Source organism: Aedes albopictus, chromosome 2 (genome assembly GCF_035046485.1).
Source record: "Aedes albopictus strain Foshan chromosome 2, AalbF5, whole genome shotgun sequence".
Classification (NCBI taxonomy): Eukaryota; Metazoa; Arthropoda; class Insecta; order Diptera; family Culicidae; genus Aedes; species Aedes albopictus.
In genome coordinates this window covers 353,733,976-353,758,663 of record NC_085137.1, presented here as the reverse complement: position 1 = coordinate 353,758,663, position 24,688 = coordinate 353,733,976, and the positions used below count along the sequence as shown (strand labels likewise).

At 40.7% G+C, this 24,688-nt stretch overlaps 2 protein-coding genes and 1 long non-coding RNA gene across 3 annotated transcripts in view; 1 reads left to right on the top strand and 2 right to left on the bottom strand.

Moving 5' to 3' along the window:
- Positions 1-24,688, top strand: part of LOC109416657 (uncharacterized) — a 325,658-nt gene that overhangs the window by 155,645 nt on the left and 145,325 nt on the right. The window lies entirely within an intron of this gene.
- Positions 496-1,822, bottom strand: LOC134287231 (uncharacterized). The gene is made up of 2 exons (XR_009997140.1): positions 1,041-1,822; positions 496-977 (listed from the first exon to the last, which is right to left on the bottom strand). It is a non-coding gene; the product is annotated as an uncharacterized LOC134287231 (long non-coding RNA).
- On the bottom strand, positions 9,731-24,244 carry LOC109407396 (ADP-ribosylation factor GTPase-activating protein 2). Its single transcript, XM_019680405.3, has 7 exons — positions 23,915-24,244; positions 23,609-23,800; positions 23,389-23,520; positions 11,979-12,116; positions 11,117-11,855; positions 10,728-10,967; positions 9,731-10,659 (listed from the first exon to the last, which is right to left on the bottom strand). The coding sequence occupies exons 1-7, from the start codon at positions 23,984-23,986 to the stop codon at positions 10,514-10,516; spliced, it is 1,659 nt and encodes a 552-aa protein (XP_019535950.3). The 5' UTR covers positions 23,987-24,244; the 3' UTR covers positions 9,731-10,513.

Below are 24,688 nucleotides of genomic sequence, written 5' to 3'. Positions count from 1 at the left end.
CTCCCCCACTTGGATATTGACGGAACAAAGAAGGCGAGCAAGCAGGATAAGGCCTCGGGCAGTCGGGGCCCCATCAGTGCGGAAGATTTCGGTGGACCGGTACTGGTGGACAACCCCCGGTGTTCGTTGGCAAACTCCACAAAAACTGTCAGCGAGGGAATCAAGGAGATAAGACTCGAAGGAAACAGTGGGACGCGTGATAACCTCATACTCCCCCACTTGGATACTGATGGAACCAAGACGGCGAGCAAGCAGGATAAGGCCTCGGGCAGCCGGGGACCCAACAGTGCGGAAGATTTTGGCGCACCAAAACCGGTGGGCAACCTGTTGGCAAACTCCACAAAAACTGTCAGGGAGGGAATCAAGGAGATGAGACTCGAAGGAAACAGTGGGACGCGTGATAACCTCATACTCCCCCACTTGGATATCGAAGAAACCAAGGAAGCGAGTGTTATATTCAAAGGTTTTCGGATTCGGTAGGCATCTGACTTGGTTAACAGTGAGAACAAAACTGAAATATATTCCTTTTGGTAATATACATTATGTATGCGAGTTGCTACTCACTTTCTATTGTACATGTATTGATAATCGAAAGTAGTGTACACAGTGGGGTACACTACAACTCCTCTTCCCTTAAGATTGGAAACTATTTATCTGTTTATTCAGAAAAGTTAAGTTCTACGACACAATTCCAATCAATCATTCCGAATGCAAAATCAGGTTTGATTTGCCCTAATCTAAAATGAACCATTTGCATCAGTAAGTGAGATATTAAACTAATTTAAAAATTGTTATCAAAACTGCTCTTTTTATAATTATAGTTGTATACTGCTTCATTCATTTTTTTCTACAATTTAAGATTAAAGAGCCGATTCTTTCCCCTAAACAAAAAAAAACATTGGGGCTAGACTAAACACGTTAAAATTAAACACAAATTACACGTTTTGTAATAGTTCTCCACAGTTGATGAAACTACCCTAGATGTTGCACAAAAAATTGGATTACAATATGCCGTCGATGCTTGGCCGATGCAGTCATACCGTTTGCGTGAGTTGATCGTCATCTGTCCTCTCCATCGTCGGGAAACAGCATTCATATCAAAATTGGGCAACAAAAGCGCCCTGCCGCACCGTTGTTCTCCTAATACCGTATGCCGAAGTGCGACATTCTTGTAAATGATATCGGCATCATATCGTTGTTCATACTGCTCACTGTTGCGTTGCCAAGCAAAATGGCACAAAAAGACGAACAATAAAATCTGGGCTTAAAAGAATCGTTGCTAGCGATTCAAAATGACGTTTTATGAAAAGTACAATTATAAAAACACACTTACAACACAAATAAAAAAATACGCTGCACGATTGGAAAAATGATTTAGTTATGTAAAAATCAACGACCCAATCGGCAGGAAAAAAAAGTTGAAGTGTAAAACGAAAAAAAAACGTCACCCAGTATCGTCACCGAAACAAAACAAAAATGTGCACAAAAAGATGCCTCCGCGCCGAACCAACGGAAAATGTTCCACACAAAATTTACGATGTGTACACAATTTCACAAATTTTGCACGCTTTCAGAAAAATCACTGGCCGAAGCAAAAAAAATAAAAAATCACGCGACAAAATGAAACAATAAATCCAGTTCATCCTCGAGCCACTGTTATATTCAAAGGTTTTCGGATTCGGTAGGCATCTGACTTGGTTAACAGTGAGAACAAAACTGAAATATATTCCTTTTGGTAATATACATTATGTATGCGAGTTGCTACTCACTTTCTATTGTACATGTATTGATAATCGAAAGTAGTGTACACAGTGGGGTACACTACAGCGAGAAATCATGATAAAGCCTCGGGCAGTTGAGGTCTCACTAGTGTGGAAGATATCCGTGGACCAGAAATAGCGGACAACCGGAGTCCGTTGGCCGCAAGAAAGAAGAGAAATCTACCAAACAATGATCAAATAATCAGGACTTCAGCCCGATTGCAATTCAAAAACCGTATCCCACCGGATGCTCGATCGGATGCGCAGAAATATGACCGATGGAAGTATGGAACTAATAGAAACAGTTTCCCGGTGGTGGGTACTTCGTCATCATTGGCTTTTGTACCCACAGTTTCATCTTGTCCTTCGCCAGCGAGACCTCCATCGACTGTCCATTTTGGTGGACCTTCAACCTCCAGTCCCAATAAGTTGACCTCCAACCACGAGCCCCCTGGCAAACCCGCAAAGCCTGCATTCCATCAAACCAAACGACCTAGAAGTCCAGTCCAACACCAGAGCAAGATGAGCGGAAGCAAGACGAGGCAGCCATCGTTAGCGCTGCAATGGAACATGAACGGATTCTTCAACAATCTTGCCGATCTTGAAGTACTTGTAGCTAAATCCACTCCCGTCCTAATAGCCATCCAAGAAGTGCACAGAGCTGATCTCTCAGTAATGGGAAAAACGTTGCAAGGCCAATACGACTGGATTTTGAAAGGCGGGGCAAACATTTATCAGTCTGCAGCAATTGGTATCCATAAATCAACCACGTACGTCGATGTTACCCCTCCATCCGACCTAATCGCAGTAGCAGCCAGAATCGAATCTCCTGTCTCAGTAACCGTTGTCAGCATTTATATACCAACACCAGATTGCATTAACCTTGAACAGCGGCTGTGCAAAATTCTAGACCAACTTCCCCCACCATATCTTATCCTCGGAGATTTCAATGCGCACCACGTTAGCTGGGGTTCACGAAGAAGCAACGACAAAGGCTCTGCAATCCTTCGTGCCTCCGAAAAAGCTAGCCTTAGAATACTAAATGATGGCTCTCCCACTTTCTCTCGCCCGCAAATCAGTTCAGCTGTGGATGTATCTTTTGCTAGCGAGAAATTAATCGGCCGACTTCAGTGGTCGATTGATGACGATCCTTTGGGTAGCGATCACCACCCCATATCAATCTACTGCAACTTCGTTCCACCAAAAACAACCAGACGCCCTCGATGGAAATATGAGCTGGCCGACTGGCAATCCTTTCAAAACATGATTGACATCAGTCCAATAGAAGATGATACGTCGCTCGAAGACCTAGTGAACACGATTCTTGAAGCAGCCTCCGAAGCTGTTCCGAAAACAAGCTCCAACGCCGGACGTCGGGCACTAAGATGGTGGTCACCTGAAACCAAAGCGGCCATAAAACTACGAAGAAAAGCCCTCAGAAAATTGAAGCGGATCGCGACAAACCACCCTGATGCTGAAGCAATAGCTGCAGACTATCGTGCTAAACGTAACGCTTGCCGGGATACGATTCGTTCCGCAAAGCGTAAGTCATGGGACGATTTCCTGAACACGATAAACAGTTACAGTACAACTTCCGAACTGTGGAAAAACATAAACGCCTTGCAGGGGAAACGCAGTACCAATGGTATTGCCATTAGGACAGGAAACGGAATCACAAGGGACCCAAATGAAGTTGCGAACATTATTGGCGGTTTTTTCGCTAAATTGAGCGCTCGCAGCGGCTACAGCCCAGACTTCACTCGGCTCGAAGCATATTCGAAAACAATTGAATCCATCCAACCTCCAATCACCCGCCCAGATGATCGACTAGACAAACCTTTCTCTCCTGCCGAACTGTCTTTTGCGCTAAGTAGCGGAAGAGGGAAATCAGCTGGGCCCGACGAAATCGGATACCCGCTGCTTTGCCACCTACCGCCGATCGGAAAAAGGGTATTGCTACACAACTACAACAAAATTTGGGCTAACAAAACTTTCCCCGCCCAGTGGCGACATAGTTTAGTCATACCCATTCCCAAAAAGAACTCAATTCGTACCGAGCCTAACGGATACCGTCCGATTTCTCTGACCAGCTGCTGCAGTAAGGTTATGGAACGAATGGTCAATCGGAGACTAACACAATTTATTCGGGACAACGACCTTCTGGACCATCGACAACATGCGTTTCGCCAAGGATGTGGCACGAGCACCTACTTCGCAACACTCGGCCACGTTCTGGACGACGCCCTTGAAAATAGCCTCCACGTGGACTTGGCTGCGTTGGATATTTCGAAGGCATATAATCGTATCTGGACCCCGGCGGTTCTGGAAAAACTGGCTAGCTGGGGCATTGGTGGCAACACTTTCGCCTTTATCCGTAACTTCCTATCAAACAGAACCTTTCAGGTGTCCATCGGAAGTACAAAATCGAACTACTTTCCAGAGGAAACTGGCGTGCCTCAGGGCTCCGTGTTAGCGGTAACCCTTTTCCTTATCGCTATGAACGGAGTGTTTGAATCCCTACCAGAAGGAGTCTTCATTTTCGTATTTGCGGACGACATTGTTATCCTTGTAACAGGACATAGGCCTGCTTTAATCCGCAAGAAACTACAAAGAGCCATCGATGCAGTCCATTCCTGGGCACTCTCTAACGGATTCGAACTGTCACCATCAAAAAGTCAATTCTCTCACATTTGTTCTGTGAGACATCGCGCTAAAAAGAACCCGCCGACCATCAATGGAGAAGAAATTCCTTACGAGTCCACCATCCGCATCCTCGGAATACACTTATGTCGAATTCGTTTTTGAATCAGTTCCAACCTGGGTTGGAACTGGATGAGATCACAGTTTCAACCCCAACCCGACTTCGGTTTCGCTTGTACTAAAGTTTGTTTGAGTTTGTTTGACGTTTGTTTGTTTACACATTTTCCGCCAATCCAGTTCCAACCCAGGTTCAAAAACGAATTCGACATTAGACCGACACCTAATGCCGTTTTTCTTTTTGAACCTGGGTTGGAACTGGATTGGCGGAAAATGTGTAAACAAACAACGTCAAACAAAGTTTAGTACAAGCGAAACCGAAGTCGGGTTGGGGTTGAAACTGTGATCTGATCCAGTTCCAACCCAGGTTGGAACTGGATAATAAAGAAAAACGGCATAAGTTTCCAGCCTCACTGTGATCGGATTAAAAAAGAATGTGAGAGTCGATTGAATCTTATACGAACTATCACTAGCAAACACACCAAAAACAATCGTGATGTGGGTCTACGTATCACGCGGGCAGTCATTTGCAGCAAACTACTATAGGGCACTGCACTGTTTTGATTTTGTATGGGATTTTGACGTTTCGTGGCCTTGTTGTTTACAAAATTTCTGTAAGAGTGAAAGAGAAGGAAATAATTTCATGCACTGCCCTATATGGTGCTGAACTACTATGCAGAAACTCTGAAACTGTAATCAAGAAGCTTGCACCCACTTTCAACCGCTGCATCCGTATTTTATCTGGCCTACTTCCTTGTACACCTGCAGCATCTGCGTGCGTCGAGGCCGGTATCTTACCATTTCGACACATTTTTGCAATAGCCGTATGTTCCACGGCAGCCTGTTTTCTTGAAAAGACGAGCGGGGATGACGAGGAAGTGTTCCTCCTCAAAGAGGCAAACAAGCTCCTCCAGCAGATCGCCCACCAGATCCTCCCCCCGGTGTCCACGGTCCACTGGGTTGGAGACGAAGCGTGGGACTTCTCTCCACCTAAAATCTTATGGACTCTAAATACACCAACCAAAGAAAATCTGAATCCCTGTACTGTGGTACCCCGTTTCAACGAGCTTATTAAAACTAAGTTGAACGGTTACAAGCTTATTTATACTGACGGCTCCAAGGATCTATGCAAAGTCGGCTTTGGCGTTTACGGCCCCAACATCAATATAAGCGGCGGTCTTCCCGAATCCATTTAAATCTTCACGACTGAAGCTACAGCCATCCTTTCCGCCGTTACAGAATCAAGTTTCACCTGGAAAGCCATTATCACTGACTCAGCCAGTGTGCTGAAGGCCCTCGAGAGTCCACGCAATCGACATCCACTCGTCCAGGCTATTAGAAAGGCTACGAACAACAACACCACATATGTTTGGGTTCCCAGCCACTGCGGCATCAGCGGCAATGAAGCCGCAGACAAACTGGCAGCAAATGGTAGATCAAAAACGCCCGCTAATCCTGAAGTACCTGCAGCAGATCTAAAAACGTGGATCAAGTCGGTAGTTTGTTTGGCGTGGGAGAACGAATGGAATCGAGTTCGCGATCTATTTCTACGAAAAGTAAAGGGGAACACACATGGCTGGTCTGACAGTAAAAACTGAAAGGATCAGAGAATACTGTCTAGGCTACGATGCGGTTACACCAGATTCTCGCACGATCTAGGATCTCGAGATGGATTCCACAAGCAATGCGCGGCGTGCTCAACAAAAATGTCAGTTGAGCACCTTATTGTAAATTGTCCTGCTTACCAAAACCTTCGAGACCACTACAACATTAGCAATAGCGTCAGAGAAGCGCTATCAAAAGACCCCGATAGAGAAAAAGCACTAATTGAATTCCTGAAAGATACAGGTCACTACCAATCAACATAGTACCAATAGATGCGACGAGACACGACTGTGGCAAACGACATTTTCGAATAAAGCTGCCCTACAATTGACGTGACAAACTGACGAACACCAAGGATACATCAAGGACTCGACAACTATATTTCAAAACTCTGTAAAAAAATATGTAATCTATTCTTGTTTGGGGGCCCCTTCAGGAAACCCTCTTTTTTCCGAAAGAGACGAACCAGCTCAGGGCTGAAAGTCTCTAAAATAAAGCAAAAAAAAAAATTGCTCGCGTTCTACTGTTTCATTGCTACAACAAAAGATAATTCACCGATTCATATGAAATTTTGCAGGTGAAATGAACACAACTTAAGATATTATCAGGCACAATTTGAGCAATTTTAATGTATTTATTGCAGAGTTACAGCCATATTTCTGTGTCCCGATTATTGCGGATACAGGCTTTAAATAGCAATTGTATCGCTTTCATAGTTTTTCCATGTAGTGCATGGACAGTTCCATATGAAAACCAAAAAAAAATCTTTTGATTTGCAATCAAAGTACGGATCGATTTAATTTTTAATTTACTCTAAATCAATACGCCCTTTTCAATAATTAATTTTGAAATATTAAAAAGCAAATTAAGGACAGACTTGTTAGAATTCCAAATCTCTGCGTAAACAAAACCAGCGCACCTGATCTTCTTATTTTAAGCTTATTACACGTGAGCAAGAACAGAATAATAAAATGCACTGTTTGAAGCTTGCTTTTTGAGATTTGTGCGTCTGAAATTCTGATGCACTGTTGAAGTGGTAATTCAAGACGCATATCCTTAAGGCGAAACTGGATCCATTTCCTCACTTTTTGGTTTTTGATTTTTTATAAAATAACGAAGCAATATTTTTAAAATCGGTTTTCGTACACATGTAGAGTATGGATCAAGGTATCCCCTGATTTTTTTAGTGGTGGAAAATGTTTTTCGTTTTTGGTTTCTGCAAAAATGGAAAACTTTTTCCACCACAAAAAAAATTCAGAAGATACCTTGATCCATGCTCTACATGTGCACGAAAACTGATTTTGAAAATATTGCTTCGTTATTTAATAAAAAATCAAAAACCAAAAAATGAGGAAATGCTTCCAGTTTCGCCTTAACGAAATACATTAGTGACCTGATTTTCTCAGCCCCTTTCCGGAACACCATTTTTGCTTTACTGAAAAATCTGAACAGTTTTTTAAAACTTTTTATTCCTGTATGATCTGCCTCTCAGCAGTGATTTGGTGATGAGCGTAAATTAATTGGTTATAGTTTGACCATAAGATAATGAGAGCAAAAATGTGGGTATTTTTGGGACCGGGGAGGTTCTTAGACCTCTCCGGTCTCTGGAACGGGGGGCTCTCATATGCATATATATATGACTTTGCGGGGGACGGCCCTATGGAGCTGTTTGTCAACACAGTAGGCAGGCAGTACGACGTTTGCCGGGACCAAGGCCGGGACAGCTAGTAAATGATAAAAATATTTTCGTCCGCCTGCTTGTATGGAAATCGTCCGTGCATCGTCTCCAATTTGCGAGCTATAGAATAACAACAACATGGAGTGTGCAACAAAAGGCGAGTTTTTAGTTTTTAGCCGTGCAACAATTGTAAAATTACCCCAATATCAATATCATTATCAAAACCAAGCAGCTGAACGAACTTCGAGAAAATCGTTCCACTCGTGTTTATCCCCGCTCTCCTTATTACACCCTCTAAAGTAATGTTGAACAGCAAACACGAAAGACCAAAGACCATCAACTTGCTGTAACCCTCTGCGAGATTCAAAGGGACTCGAGAGTGTCCCTGATACTCGAACTACACACATCACTCGATCCATCGTCGCCTTGATCAATCGTATCCGTTTATCCGGCCCGCTCCTGGCCTACCTGAGCGTTTAGGTCTCCTATGATGATCTTGACGTCCTGGCTTAGGCAGTGGTCGTACTAGCGTTCGAGTTGCGCGTGAAATGCGACTAGCCGTTTATTATGCTGAAGTTGAAGAATCGGTTATTGATCCTCAACCTGCACATTATTTCGTCGATCGGCCACCAACCGATCACACGCCTCTGCATGTCGCCCAGCTGATCCCAACTCCCGTGTATTGCCGGAACTCTGGTAGAAGAAAATTCTTGACGGATTTCTGGTAGAAACTTTGTATGGTGACTGCAATTCTAATTGTCATTTCTTCGCAACTGCGCACTGTGATCGAAGAAAAATGGATTCTTGAGCGATAGAGAAGAGATTTCCCATGCATCAAGATATGCTGAGAAATTCCTTCTGAACTGCAAACAGCCGGCTGCGGCGCTTGTAGGTGAAATATCCAGAATTAGGTATCTGAGAGTTTTCAATTATGTTTATTTTCAAAGCAAAGCAAAGCAAAGACAACCGTACACATCGCAGTTGCTACTCCGTGATTGACCAGAACAATCGAAGTTGCACAGAGAACCAATGAATGGTGCTTGGGAAAAGGTACACTCTCTCAATGTGCATAATTCGAGAGTTCAATATTTTAAAGCCAATAACGGCACCGGCCACCCCTTTACGGTCATCGGGAAAGAGAAGGAATGTTAATTCGACAACCGATGTTACTACAAACCGTGGAATTCACAGCATCCCCACAGTTGTCTCGGGAAGGAGTATTTGTTAGGCAGGGTAAGGCGTGGATCTTGGAGCCATCTTTGGTGGGTGATATGATCCACTAGTTATATAAAAATACACTTCGCGGCCTTCATTACGATTATGATTTATTCGGTCGCGATAACCACCCCACACAATAGTAAGGGTGATGTACATACGTCAATGGCCGTTCAATATTAAACGTGTCAGCGCATTGAACTTTACTTAACCATGAAAACCGACCTTACCACGAAAATAGTCGCGTGCTTCTGATTCCACATTCAACATAAGCATTCCCATCACTCTTGCCTGAAAATCATCGGTCACTCGAAAAATCTCGAGTAATTCTGATTCCGCATTAAACACTCGCGTTCCCATCACACTCAGTTTTTAAGTATGTTTATTTTCCGGCAAAAATCCGGTGATGTTGAAATTCTTGAGGATTTTGTGTTCGAAAATTTGGCATTTGTTTAGAGGCAATCCCTGGAATTATTTCAGGTAGACCCTTGTGTTTCTTCTAGAGGGCTCTCCTTCTAATTCTGCCAATTTTTAACAGGAATACCTTCAAAACATGTTTCTGCTGTCATATGCAGCCGTTTTACTAATGATGATAAGATCCTAGCAATAATTGATAAAACCCGAGAGAAGCAAAAGATACTAGGAGCAGAATTTTATCGCAATTTTGTTAAACGTATGATACATAAGAATTCAAACAAATAAAACAACGAACAGGTTATAACTAATAAGAATATACTTTATTCGTTTCTTTTTTTTTTCAAGGATTACAATTTACATTACAGAGTACCTTTCGTCGTAATCGTCGAAAAATGTGTTTATAAGACCGATCGGTAATATGCATTTATTTAGGATGACATTCATTTTACGTTGGCTGAAATGTTATCCATTTACTATTTCCGTTTCTCCGCTAACATACGTGTATTTAACAAGTGTCTAGTTATACTTCCATTAGCAATATACATTTTCTATGGATTTTTTCAGAGGAATAGTTTTTATTGATTCGGGATTTTCTTCTAGAATAACGTGTTGAATAAACAACTTCAACTTCTTCCGCTGCATGATTGTAGGTTTGCTGTCGGTCAGGTATTTCCTAAAAGAACGCTATCAGAGGGTAAGTAGAAGGCTTCCTATGGTACTCTTGTCTACGCAATATTCACGGACTCTTACAAATATCAGGCTAATGTCTTCACAAAAATGAGCTTCACATTCATGTAATAATAACGTTTATTATGTCACCTGTACAATAACTGCCTTATAGTAGAATCTATTTGTATCTGCCATCACTTAAAATACAGAATATTTTGGAAACAAAGTTATCGAAAAGTCGAACGGAAGAGAACGGAAGTTCTGATAAAAAATTGTTTGAACTGAATCGTTCAATAGTGCAACACAGATAAAAATAATAAATTTAAATTATTTACCCCTCAAGTGACAATAAACTATGGAAAAATAGGCTTGGCAAATTAATCAAAATACATACCTAGCTTTAAACTTTATTCTAATAACCATATTTGTCCTGAATGGATGACATCATGTCGTTTGCTAGAGTGCTTAACCGTCCGGCAACCCTGGTCACACCCTGCCGCACGCTTTCTTTGACGTCATCCAAATCTGGTCCGTTGTATTGCAGGTTTGGCCCTCGACCTGGTTTTGAAAATCGAAATTGTAAATTCAAAATGATGTGACGTTGAAAAAACAAACAATCAACCTACCTCCGCCACCACTGGGACTACCATGGCCGAAATAATCCGCCGACGAAATACTGTTGGAGCCTTGGAATTTCGCTAGATTTGCCGATCGTTCGTACGACGAAGCTTCATCCCCGAAGAACTGCTGCGACGAGATACCCTTTGCTGTGCCAAACTTCTTCTGTGCCACGTCGGTAGATTCGAAGTCGTTGCTTGCACTAGACGGTGACTTCTTGGTTGTGTTCCTGCTATAAGTTGGTTGATCTGAAACGGAAAATAACATTTTTCACTACACTGGAACTACTTTGTATGCACTGATTTGCGAGCGCATACAATGAATCAATGTATAAATATGGCTATGTGAATTTCATTTTACGAAACCTTAATGGTGTTCAACCTTGAATAATACTCACCACTTATGCTCGTATTTTTCGTACTGGACGTAGGCGAGAACATTGTCTGAATGCTATGCTTGGTGTCGAACGGTTCGATGGTTTCGAAGCCCATCAACGTGGCATCGCTGTAGTCTTTCATGGACGTTGAATTTTTGTTGCCGTTACTGCTGCCATTTCCACTGCCACTGCCATACATTGACGTTCCATAATCATCGAAAAAATCATTGTTAGACTCGAAAGTCTTCGACAACGAGGATCCACCACTCTTGCTGCTCGAATCCTGGCTGAGGGTTTTCATGTCCGAAATGGCCGAATGTGACACTCCGCTTCGAGAACCGATTCCCATTCCGAGACGCTCGATCTGTTTGGCCTTGTTGGGATCGGTGGCTTTTAACTTCTCTTCCTCCTTATGCTGTTTAATAGAAAGGTCCTGGTATGCCAAGCGAACGCTTGCAAGAGCCTGTGCTTGCTCCTCTTCACTGACCGGTTTCTCTTGAACCGCTAATGGGGTCATCTTAAGCTTATCAGCTAGATTGGCCTTCTCTTCGATTTCGGCAAAGTTTGCCTTGACACGAGTCGCTCCCAGGCCACCTTTTTTACCACCAAGACCTGCCTTCTTGGGCTGAATTTTCCTCACCCCGATCGTCGACTTCGGTGGCTCCACTGGAACCGTAGAGTTTAGGAAGTCAACGCTAGGACCCTGCATGTTCCCAGAACTATCGGATGTTGCATTGCTCAACGAGGCAAGCTTTGGAATCTGAAACAATAGCGAAAATGTGTGTTTGAGATATTTCAACAACAAATTCAGCATAATATTCAGTCAGGTGGTTTTAGTATTTCAAGAGCAACAAATCAATTCCACAAGGTAAATGGTACTTACGTCTTCCTGCACAGCGTCCTGTTGGTTGTTATTGTGGCTGTCCGTAGTGGCCTCGAAGTTAGCACAATCGGCGAAAAAGTCGACCTCTTCCTGCTTGTTGCTCTCGGCGTGATGTTCGTGGGGATGATCGATGTGGAGCTGAATTTGTTGCCATGGTGGAATAAATGTGAATGCAAACCAAACGAATAAATCAACAAAGAAAAAATGCGATTGGATATGTAGTAGGCTGTGCGGAGGGTGACATGAGGTCAACAGAGAATAAACGCCACTTTGATACCAATCGTCAATCTACAAACAGTGTTTTATTGGAACGTTACATTGGCGACGAGAATAAAGGACCCCGGAATCTCGTGATTACTAATATTATTTTGGATTACATGAAAAGGGAAGTATTTTCTGCTTTTGTGTGTACGTTTTGGTGTGCAAACATATTTATTGCAGGTTTACATTTACAAATACTGTGTCATGCGAGGCCATGGAAAGACCATTCACAAAACAAACAAGCAATAAATTCGAGTCTACAAGTGGCGGTAGATGGATACTACCACAAGCTGACGTCCCATCAAAATGAGTAACCCTGGCGCTGTGCCATGGTAGCGCCAGGACAAGGGAGAATATGTAAGTCTACGCGATTATGATCGGAAAACAGGTGAGAAAATGTTAAATTATTCATTGGAATATCCATAGAAGTTTGGCAAAAGTCTTTCCTATACATGGAGAAAAGAAAAACATCGATCTGCCGGAAAACGGCGTTTGTCACAATCGGTTATCTAACTTATTGGGCAGATTATATAGCGGAAGTACTACTACGATAAAGCAGAGTGGCTGGCAGTTTTTTACAAAACGCTTTCCAAAAGGTAAAGCGCCTCGAGTATACATAATTTGCTTAACCGATATTTGGTTTGCTATTTTCTCAAGAGGTTGTGTATAAACTGAAATTCCAAGCTGTCAGAGAGAAAATGGTTGCTAAGTGATACAGAATAGAAAAAAGCATAGAGTTTATTATGATGTGCATAATGCCAAAAGTGGACAGCTCGTGATATTATCAAAGTCAGGTGGTTCGAAGTAGCATAAACGTTTAGAGTACTGAGACCGATCACTACAGTGATGTTCGTTTTTATTCGCTGTTGTTTAAAATTTACGTTGATTAGCATTGATGTGCAATGCATGATTTAATTTTGTATGAATAAATATTTGCTTTCGTATTGTATTGACTCAGCGAAACATTTCATTATTGAATATCTCAATTAGACAAGACATTATTGAAATTTCTAGTATCCTAAAAAAACTAATTTACTTGAATTATGTTTATGAACAATTGCTTATGAACGCATGTTAGTGACGTTCGACACTAATACTACAAAGCACACTCAGGGTTTGTTCACGATGTTTCATAAGATCGTTTGATGTAATTCAAGAAGCGTTTCTATTTTTAGTAACCTCATAATGTTCAAGCATCTTTTGTTAAATTACGGAAATGGTTAACTATTCAGCATTTATAGTGATGACGAAAAATGTCTGCGAAGTCGCAATCATTCAAAAAAAAAAATGACAAAGATAAACTAGCTGTTAAAGAATATGCTGTTGTTTTGCAGTTTATAGATCTCGAAATGATTTATTACAAACTTCCTGAGTTTTGTTGTGTGTTTAAAAATTTTGAATCCTAATTTGATAAAGTTGCATTAAATTGAAATGATTGAACGAACTACAAATCGTATGCTTGAAATGAAATGAGAGGGGAATTTATTGGGAAAAGAAATTCGCTATACAATTAATATTAGGCAACACTGAACTAGATACCTAATAACTTAGTGGGTTAAGACTACTATAGTAAAATCGAATTAAACTTTATGCTACATATTTGTTTAAAAATTACTGCTAAGCAAAATGTTAATGCATAGTACACATAAATAGATGCAGATTGCATCACAACACAGTAAAAAGTGATTTAGAAATTTATAGTAAGAAACGAGAAATTGAATCCAATTAAAATATAATATGGTCATCGCACAGACAAAGTTATCCTATTCTATTTGTGGATTGATTAATAATAGAGTAAACAAATAAAGAATCAGGCATTCGGAACGCACATGTCAACAGCATTGATTGACAGTAGACGGATTATGTTGAGCCCTCCGTTTGAAACCACATTCGGGACCGTTAGGAAAACAAAAGATTTTAAAAATAATGCCTGCCAATGGCGCTTAATTAATTATGTATTACGTGGATTTAAAAATCATTTTCCTTTTAGAATATCACATGTAATCTTATAAGTATTCTAGTTCTTTTGAATCAATCAATAGTGGTTTATAAGACACTAGTAGCTCAATGTTGCTATTTTTCATCGTTTAACTGTTCATCAGAGGTCATCATCTGTATTTTGATTGAGTGTGATTACGCTGTGTTCTGATCATCGATGATTATCAGCAGGAGATAGAAAAACGTAATAAAAGCGCTAACGATTGTGTCAATATCTACTGGTTCCGCAACGCGCAATTGTTCGAAACAGCCATACCGAATGGATTTATTGAGAAAGTTACAACACCGATACTGGTGACGCACGCAGAAAGAACATTCGAATAATACCTCCGCAAATTTACACACAAGCTAATTGACGTCTCGCGATGAGTGCTTTGAGCGGTGAAAATGACGGCTTGACGGCGTCCGCTCAACGGCGAGAAAGATAACCGATATCGCAGATCGGTGTTGAACCTAATCGTGTGCTGTTCGTACAGACGATTCTTTCTACAAGACTATGGACTATGGTTAACAACGAATCAAGGCTACTCGCCTTTGTTTTCAGAAATCAAATAATTTGAACGTATGGAACATTTTGAAAGCTCGTTTCTGTATCCAAATATAGGAAATATAGCAATTCCAGTCTATTTGGAGAAGATACTAGTCCATAAAAGATCAATTGAAGAAAAGTTATCTTAGTCCATTTGGCATTAATCCAGTCTGCAAAAGAAAAGACCAGATGTAGGGGATTTATCCCAGTCCATTTGGCAATCCAGTCTACCATGAGATGAAGGAAGAGAAACTTCAGTCCATCTATGGTAAAGGGATACGCAAAGGAAACTCAATGTTTCATTCTGCATTACAAAAGACCAGATGAAGGAGATTCGTCTCAGTCCATTTGGCAGTCCAGTCTATCATGAGATGAAGGAAGTGGAACTTCAGTCCATCTATGGTAAAGGGATACGCAAAGGAAACTCGATGTTTCAGTCTGCATTACAAAAGACCAGATGAAGGAGATTCGTCTCAGTCCATTTGGCAGTCCAGTCTATCATGAGATGAAGGAAGAGAAACTTCAGTCCATCTATGGTAAAGGGATACGCAAAGGAAACTCAATGTTTCATTCTGCATTACAAAAGACCAGATGAAGGAGATTCGTCTCAGTCCATTTGGCAGTCCAGTCTATCATGAGATGAAGGAAGTGGAACTTCAGTCCATCTATGGTAAAGGGATACGCAAAGGAAACTCAATGTTTCAGTCTGCATTACAAAAGACCAAATGAAGGAGATTCGTCTCAGTCCATTTGGCAGTCCAATCTATCATGAGATGATGGAAGTGGAACTTCAGTCCATCTATGATAAAGGGATACGCAAAGGAAACTACACACGTTTCAGTCTGCAATAAAGAAGACCATATGAAAGAGATTCGTCTCAATTCATTTGGCAATCTGGTTTACCACATGATGTGAGAAGATTATTGATCGTTAGATTATCACATTTAGTGGTGAAGATATTTATGGAGTTTATAGACGTATACATAAATAATAGTAGTTGAAGTTTCGTTCCAGGATATTGAAAAAAAAGAAGAAGTGAATATAGAATACACTACTTGTAGTGTAAATGATGATAAGTGAAGATCTTGTAAACATCGTAGACACGGAAATTTAATGACTGAAGTTAACGATTTCTCAAACATGATACAATTCCCATTTTGATGCTGTTAACACCGAGGTCAAATTCCAAGGACTACTACTGGAGGATACATAAATCAAAAATCATGGATTACTATCTATTTGTAACGAACGGGAACGAGAATATCCTCGCACGATGGTTTAGTATTGAACCAAAAATGAACTTTGCAACTTACTTAAACTTAGATTTGATGCCAAATGTATTCCACAATTATAAACTATTAAGTGTCATTAGAAACTAATGTTTGAATGATTTAGGCTCAGAGTATTGTTCAAATTTTAATAAAGTTGGGGAAAGATGTAGTAGGCTGTGCGGAGGGTGACATGAGGTCAACAGAGAATAAACGCCACTTTGATACCAATCGTCAATCTACAAACAGTGATATTAATGCACGAAGTCTCAGTAGATACGTACAATTTGTAACGCCACCACAAGCCTTGCGCAGGTATTAGTTCACATTAGTCTTCATTAATGAATAATCAATTGTCATTCGTACAAACACTTTGCAATGCCATTTTTTATGTTTTGTGTTTTTTAAAGTTCATTATCTAACTGGAATCTCTTTACTGATTTGGTCTATTGACACTCCAAGTGATTTAGATGACACCGTTGATACTACAACGGCCTTCATCATGGCAGCTTGCTCACTACGGTCTGTGAAAATAACTAGAAGAACCTCTTGGTGAAACTCTCATCTGGGAAGCTCAGGAAATAATATGGAAATAGTTGGAACACACGACGTTCGGCTGGATCGAAGGCTTTCAAGTCGGCTCGCAGGACCTACCAGAAAGCTCTTTGGTCTGCTGAGTGATCCGGTTGGAAAATCCTTTGTATGAATGTTCTCAATTTGAGTGAAATCAGTCGGTTGAAAAAAACCTTGTGAAATCTAAAGATTTCCGAGTGAACGAAATACGTTTGCCAAATGGCGATTTAACTTCTTCTGATAAGGATGCTCTGGAACGTTTATTCAGTATACACATTTCCCTGGATGTGCTGATATTACATCTTCGGATGAGCCTGATGTCTTTTCTTGTATACAAGAAATATAGTTATGATTCTCTGGCTGCGGCTCGGAGTATTAAAAGCATTAAATAGTTTTGCTCCTTTCGAATCTTCTGGGCAGATGGAATGTATCCTATTTTGCTTCTGAAGGAATTTCATTATTTAAAACATATTTTAAAAAAAAAAACTGCTTGTTTGCTTGTAAAGTTTATGTCGAAAGTGGATCGTGCGTCGTATGGAGAAACACTCAGTTTGACCTCTTTTCTTCTAAAATGCTTAGAACGCATTGTCGATCATCATATCCGTGATGTTCAGGCTAACGTGCCTCTTTGTGTGAACCAACACTTCCAGCATATGCTTACCAATCTGGTAAGTCCACTGTGACTCTTTTATGTGAAGTTGTTTACGATAGTGTTTGTGTTTGTGGATGCCCTCAGAAGGGAGTCTTGTCACTGCTTTTGTTGAATCTCGGTAACTCAATAGCGGCTTTCCTACTTATGATTTTGCCGACGACTGCCTAACATTGTCAGTTGTTATGTGCATCAGCATCCTTTTCGACCTGATGCAAAGCGATCTTCAGGTAGTTGGTGTCCTCTATATGACCTTTCAGTAAATCCGAGTAAAACATCTACATATTCGAATGAGTGTAATCAGTTTCGTACCTTTTAATTCCGCCCTATTTTGCTTATCCTTTGACAGATACGCGTATTTCGACTACCACTTGTAATCTTCCTCAGTGTCAGTTATCCGCACAGATAACTGACACTGAGGAAGATTACAAGTGGTAGCCGAAATACGCATATCTGTCAAAGGATAAGCAAAATAGGGCGCAATCCAAAGATACGAAACTGATTACACAAGTTTACAAAATAAAACGAAAGTCGTGAACTTCTGTCAACGGCCAAAATTTTTGAAGCACAATTTAGTGCTGATTTTGAAACCGACTTTCAAAAAATTTAAAGTAGAACAGTTTTTGAGTTTTAGCTCAATATCGAGTTTTGTAACTTTTCAAAATATTTAATTTACTAAAATTCAAATATATTGCGTTTTGTTCAACCAATTTTAAATCTTTTTCCATAAATTGAAAGCTGAATACAATACCATTCGATCATCTGAATACAGGTTTTGCGTCAGATTGATGAAATTCAAGATATTGGCGAGTTTTAGGGACGATCTTCTTAAATTTTAGCAAAATTCCCAATATTTTTTGAAGAAATGTATTTTTTTCAATGAGAAAAAAACAACCTAAAAATTCTTTCTCGACGTTTATTTGACATATCATATGTAGGCGAGCAACTTTGCTTAAAAATAGAACAAAAATCGATTTCAAATCACCAACCTTGTATGGAAAGTCGAAAAAATTTCCGCTCTACTGTAATTTTTTTCCTTGGCGTTTTCGAACTCAGGGCATGATTCTACACCAAAAATGATCATCAGCTTACCGAGTTCAAAAATGCTGTAAACTAGTGTTATTGCCCTTTGTGAAGATTTATAGTTTCCGACGCAAATAAATGATAAGTCTTGTTAAATGTTTGTTTACAATGCAAAACTATCATCAAATGTGTACCTAACAACACAGCGTAAAATATTCACCAGGACGCGGTCTGGTTTTATATCTCTGGGCCCACGCAAGAAAAATCCACGCAACTAATTTTCGCGCAGGAGTCTAAACAGGTGTAATCTCCGCAATACACTCATTCGAAGAGGGTATTCTGCTTAGAGGGTTCGAAAAGTCGGTACAAAGATCTACATATTATTCTTTTCACGGAAAGATGAAACCGTGGTGGAGATCGACCTTTGCGTCTCTATGATTCTGAAACCAATGTGATTGAACAGTTAAAGTACGTAGGAGTCATTTTTGATTACAAGATTTCCTAGACTTCATATTGAGTTCAGAATCAAGAAAGCTTGTAGGGCAATTCTGGTGAATTGGGACGAAATGGTCCTTGTTCCTAATGATGGTTATCTGAAGAAAAGTATTTCAGACGGCTCTGGTTCTTTTCTCGAAGGTCGAGCAGGTGCTGGTTTCTATTCTCGTGAGCTAATGCTAAATCAACCTTACTCACTTGGTAACACTACACCGTTGTTCAGGCCGAAATCTCATCCAGCAATCCTGCTTGGGTGTTTTCTTAGACATCGATATCGAGGATGCCTTTGGCAACGTGCCTTTCGATGCCATATTGGAAGCCACACGGAGTCATCGTATATCTCCAATGATTTCCAATTGGATTCACCTAATTCTCAAAAACCGACATCTCACCCGACATTCCGTCAAGCAGCGATTAGGAAACTGAGTATTTGTGGATGCCCCCAAGGGGGAGTCTTATCACTTTTGTGGAATCTCGTAGCAGATATGCTATTGAGGCAACTCAATAAAAGCGGTTTTCCTACTTATGATTTTGCCGACGACTATCTAACATTGTTAGTTGGTATGTGCATCAGCACACTTTTCGACCTGGTGCAAAGCGCTCTTCAGGTAGTTGAGGGTTGGTCTCGCCAATATAGCATTTCGGTTAATCGGGGTAAAACATGTATTACGGAAAGGCGAAATCGTAATGGCTTTCGATCTTTGCGTCTCTTGGATTCTGAAATCGATGTGACTGAACAGGTAAAGTAAGTTGGAGTTATTCTTGATTCCAAGCTTTCCTGGACACTCGCCCTGGACACCTCATATACTGCCCATAACTGCATAATTGTAACATTTGCATTTTTTGCCAATATTGAGTTAATACCGGGGATCATCTCCCAATCATCAGTACTTTCATCCACCCAAATGAACTTTTTAAGTTTGTTCTGCAAAATGTGAAACAAATACCAAGTCGTTTTGTCTCATTGGCTAAAATTTATGAATGTAACCGCATAACAGTCACACTGGAAATACACACTGGTGTCAAAGCGTAAAATCAATCATATTTTGGTCTAATTATTTTTTCAACTATTCGTCCAGCATACAAGCAGAGCTGTAGAAAATTTTATTGCAAAAGGATGAATTTTGAATTATTGACAAATTTTGAAATTTCGTATCGTCTCCATACTAGCTTATGTTGCCAACTTTAAACTCCATTTTGGACAATGCCTACTTTTGTCGAATGTGACTGTTATGCAGTTATGGGCAGTATAGAGTTCAGAATCAAGAAAGCTTGTATAACCTTCCGGCAATGCCGGCGAACCTTTGGTACACCTTGGGGTCTAAAACCCAAGTATATCAAATGGATTTACACAACTGTTGTTCGAGCAATATTGTGTGGTGACAGGCGGGCGAAGTGGGAACGATCAAATCAAAATTAAGCCATCTCGAAAGGATGTGCTTAATGGCGATGTCTGGAGCGTTCTTTTCGGGATTAACACAAAAGGCCGAAACACGAAAGGCCGAACCACGAAAGGCCGAATCACAAAAGGCTGAAACCAGTGTAACTGCCACAAATGGCCGAAAGCACAAAAGGCCGAATCACGAAAGGCCGAAGGTAACGAAAGGCCGAATGTGACAAAAGGCCGAAAGTAACGAAAGGCCGAATTACAAAAGACGCATATTAACTCGATTTTCGTTTAGTTAAATGCTCTAAGTAATAGAGCAATGTATAGGGTAACCAATATAATTTGGACCCCCATATATTTTGGACCCCCTGGGTCATATTATCACAACTTACACAGGTTTAATGTTGAGATGACGGAATTTTTTAAGAATCATTAGCTAAATAAGATTGCTCTGCACGGGCAGCAATCATTTCCTCATTGGAAATATCATTATTTGCCTTGAAATTAATTTTTGCCAATCTCGTCATCCGTGCGAGTGTCGCATCATGTTTACAAAAAGAGATTGCAGTGCTGAGCAAACTTGCAGATGTAAACAAACACGTTTATCATTCTAGCGTATTAAATTCGCAAAGTTTGTCTAATCAGCCTCTGTCAATCAAGTAATTAGGATGTAATCCAGCATATTCAAGTGGCAAATTCTTCCAAAATATTTTTAAACGAGTTTAAACACCGGGTGTCCAAAATATATACTGAAGAGGGTCCAAAATATATTGGGGTGTCCAAAACAGTGAAAACTGATGCTTCAAAAATCAGTTGTTTTCATAAAATTTTCAGCCAGAATTGACCTTGTAGATATTTTTACCCTCTGAATATGTTTGATTTTGTCTTAAATTCAAACTAATGTCCTCTAGGGGTCCAAAATTCAACCGTTACCCTATAAGGGTTGTTTAAGTAGTTTATAACCTCAAATTGAATAGTTCTAAATTTTTAGTAGTTCCACTCCAACGTAAAATGTATATAAATGTGAATCATGCGGCGTTGCCGCATGGAGGATTGAGGAACTGAGGCGGCAGAAGGCCGCCGAAGTATCTAATATCCGATGCACCGTAATTGCATCGATTCGAATTCCAGCAAAACAGTAGTTTCAATAGTATGCTAAGTATAATGCGAACAGAAGTTGTTATCTTTTGTTAGGTCCGACGATCGTTAGCGAGTGCGGACAGCAAGCGTTTCCCCGATATATAGCAAACGTAGTTGTTCGGCCAGCTATTTTCCTTTTCTATCATTATGTGCTGCCGTTATAAGCATATTATGCCAAGTTCTGTAATATCACTATACATGTCTCATTTGTAGACAAGAGTTCCAACTTCCAAAAAGATTTATTTGCTTTAATGTTTGTTTCTTATTATAGAATTAATTGTAAAAAATAATAAAAAGGAGAGGGTTAAGTAATAAAATGACTACTTTTGTAATTCGGCCTTTCGTTACTTTCGGCCTTTCGTTACATTCGGCCTTTCGTTACATTCGGCCTTTAGTTACTTACCGCCTGTAGGTATTCGGTTTACTGAAGCAAGCTCCTGTGAACCGCAGATCAACACACACCTCGTTGTTTCCACTTCTGATGAATTAGGACGAAGTGGTCCTTGCTCCCAGTCCCGAGTAGAGGAAAAGAGCTCAATAATATCATATTTTGATATGGAGATCAAAAAGTGATATGGGTTTGATTGACATAAGAGATAAAAGATCTAAAAATAAAATCAAAAATTTACTCCTGGGACATCATCATCAAAGCATATTTAGATTTTGTAAGATCTAACCAATACCAGCGAGCTTTTCGTATGATCTTGAAATATCAAATTTGGATATTGTTCAGATGTTCCAGGAACATTTTTCAGATATTATTTTCAGATCTTTTATCTTTTATATCAATCAAACCAATATCATGTTTTGATCGTCAGTATACCAGGGGTTATCTTACAATTGCTTATATTTTTTCCATATAGGACATTTCCCACGAAATTCTCTTCCCGGGAAGAGTGGACATCTGATAAACTGGCCTCTTTCTCGAAGGTCGAGCAGGTGCTGGTGTCTCTCGTGAACGAATGCTACTTCAGTCTTACTCATTTGGTAAACAATGCACCGTTTTTCAGGCCGAAATCGTTGTTCAGCAACACATAATCTGCAATGCTTCTGTTAAGATAACCAGGCTGCTATTGAAGCTATATTGCTTCGGCCGAAGTTGATTATCGCTCGTAGAACTCAAATCGAGGAGCTAAATTTAGCAAATGCTGTTCACCTTGTATGGGTAGCTGGCCATTCTTCCATCGCTGGAAATGAAATGGCTGATGAGTTAGGTCGCACCGAAGCATCCCATGACTTCATTAGCCAGCTATTCCAGTATCCAAGTGTTGGGTAAAGCTTCAGATTCACACCTGGGCTGCCACTCAACACAGACAATACTGGAATAGTTTGGAGTCATGTCGTCAAACAAAATTGTATTGTACTGAGCCATCTCTAGGGGTGGCAAAGTACCTGTCTAACAAATCTGTCAAAGCAGAATTGCAGCATGCTGGCCACTGCCGACTCAGCTACCACATGGCGAATATTCAGCAAGCTGATTCATTTGCATGTTATAGCTGTGAATCCGATTATGGAACTTCGTATCATTTGATATGTAACTGTCCAGTTTTTGCGCAACTGCGCTTCCGAGTACTCGATAAACACTTATAAGGTGAAACTGACTTCAGAAACCTGAATCTTCAGGATATTCTGTTGTTCTTTACCCGCTGTGGTAGAGCTATAGGATCTCTTTATGCTTTATGCGTTTTTACAGTTCCCGTTTCAGGACTGCTTTTCAGGGCGTTTATGACGATCTTATTCCCTTTATTTGCCTTTTCCCCATCCCGTCCCGTATTCCTTTCTCTCTCCCTAAGGTAAATGATGAATAGGCTCGTGTTAATGAAGATGGCACAAATTCTCTAAATTGAGGAGAACGTGCCTCTGGAGCCGACCTACTGATCCCTGATACCTGGATAGAACAGAACAAAATCCTTTTGAATTTTGTATGCAATGTAAATGTAGTTTTGAGATATATTAAACACACAGCTGCTCACTTGTGGTGTCACAAACTTGCAAGTTTACGAAAAACAAAATCACAAGCTTCACCAAGCAAAAACATTCACATTTAGTGCCGTAAAATCCCACAGAACCCAGATATCAATACTTACCGTCGTCCCATGCAACTGCAACGACTGCTGCGCCAAATGGGTCAACTTGTCCTTATACAGCTGCGCGGCACGTGAATTGTACTTTTGCTGTGCATCGGTTGTGTTGCAATTGTGCTGGCGGAAGAACTGAGCCTGTAATTATCGCGCAAAGCAAAAGAAAGTACACGTCATTGCTGCACTAGTGGCGCTATCAATCGAAACCAAAGAAAGTCATCCTTACCGCTTTGGCATTGCCTCCGACTTGCATCTGGCGGATCTGCATCCACGTCCAGTTGGTGTCCAGATTGGTGGACCGCACGAAGGTCAAATGCACGCCCAAACTCCGATGCACTGCCGAGCAATCGATACATATGAATACCCCATACGTCACCGAGGACCAGGTGGGATTTTTCGCTCCGCAATCGAAACAACTCTGCAACAAAAAATAAAAATTAAACCCGACATGATTTCGCGTTTCCAACAAGGGCGCGACCCCGATTCAATCATCTATACTACACGCGCGATTATTCCACGCAAGGCCACCCACCTTATTGGTTGGTATCGAGCGTAATCTGTTGAAAATTGCATCGATGTCAGACTTTGCTGGCGCTCCTGCCATCACTCCCGAGTTTCGAGTTTTCCTGTTCTGCCCAGAATCAACGTCGTAAAACACTTTTCGATTTCGGCCGCCTAGCGCCGGAAGTTCATACACCAAAACACTACACTACGGTGCCTGCGGTCACGGGGCACAAAGCTAGCGCCCGGAAGGATTGTTTTACGGATGTTTCTGGCGACAAAACTGGAAATTAGCGCAGAAAAATATTTTCGACTGAATCGCCACTGTGCTTTTGATTTTCTTCGCGACCAAGTTTTGACAGCCTGACGTGACACTTTCTGACGTCGTCAGCGAGGTGAAGCAGGCGGCGATTCCGAAGCCACAGATATGGAAAGGAACAGATGATATTTTGGGAAAAAAACTGCAGCCAGGTTTTGCTTGAAGTTTTGGGCGTTTTGTTTTGAGTCAGAGGTTTTGGATTTCTGAATCGATCGTTGATGATCACCTGAGAGAGAGGAGACAGCTCACTGACAGCCACGATGTTTACATGTTTTCTTCGTACTTCTTTTTACAACGTTTAGGGCCGCACAATGGTTTGAAAATATATTATTGGTAAAAAATGAATTGCATATTGAGTTCGTTGCGACAGAGCATGGAAAATAAATGGCTTCATTGCGCTGGTCGTGGAAAACTGATCATTATTATTTTATCTTTTTTAAATGCAACAAACGGGGCAAAATTTTAATAAGATCTTTTGGATATTTG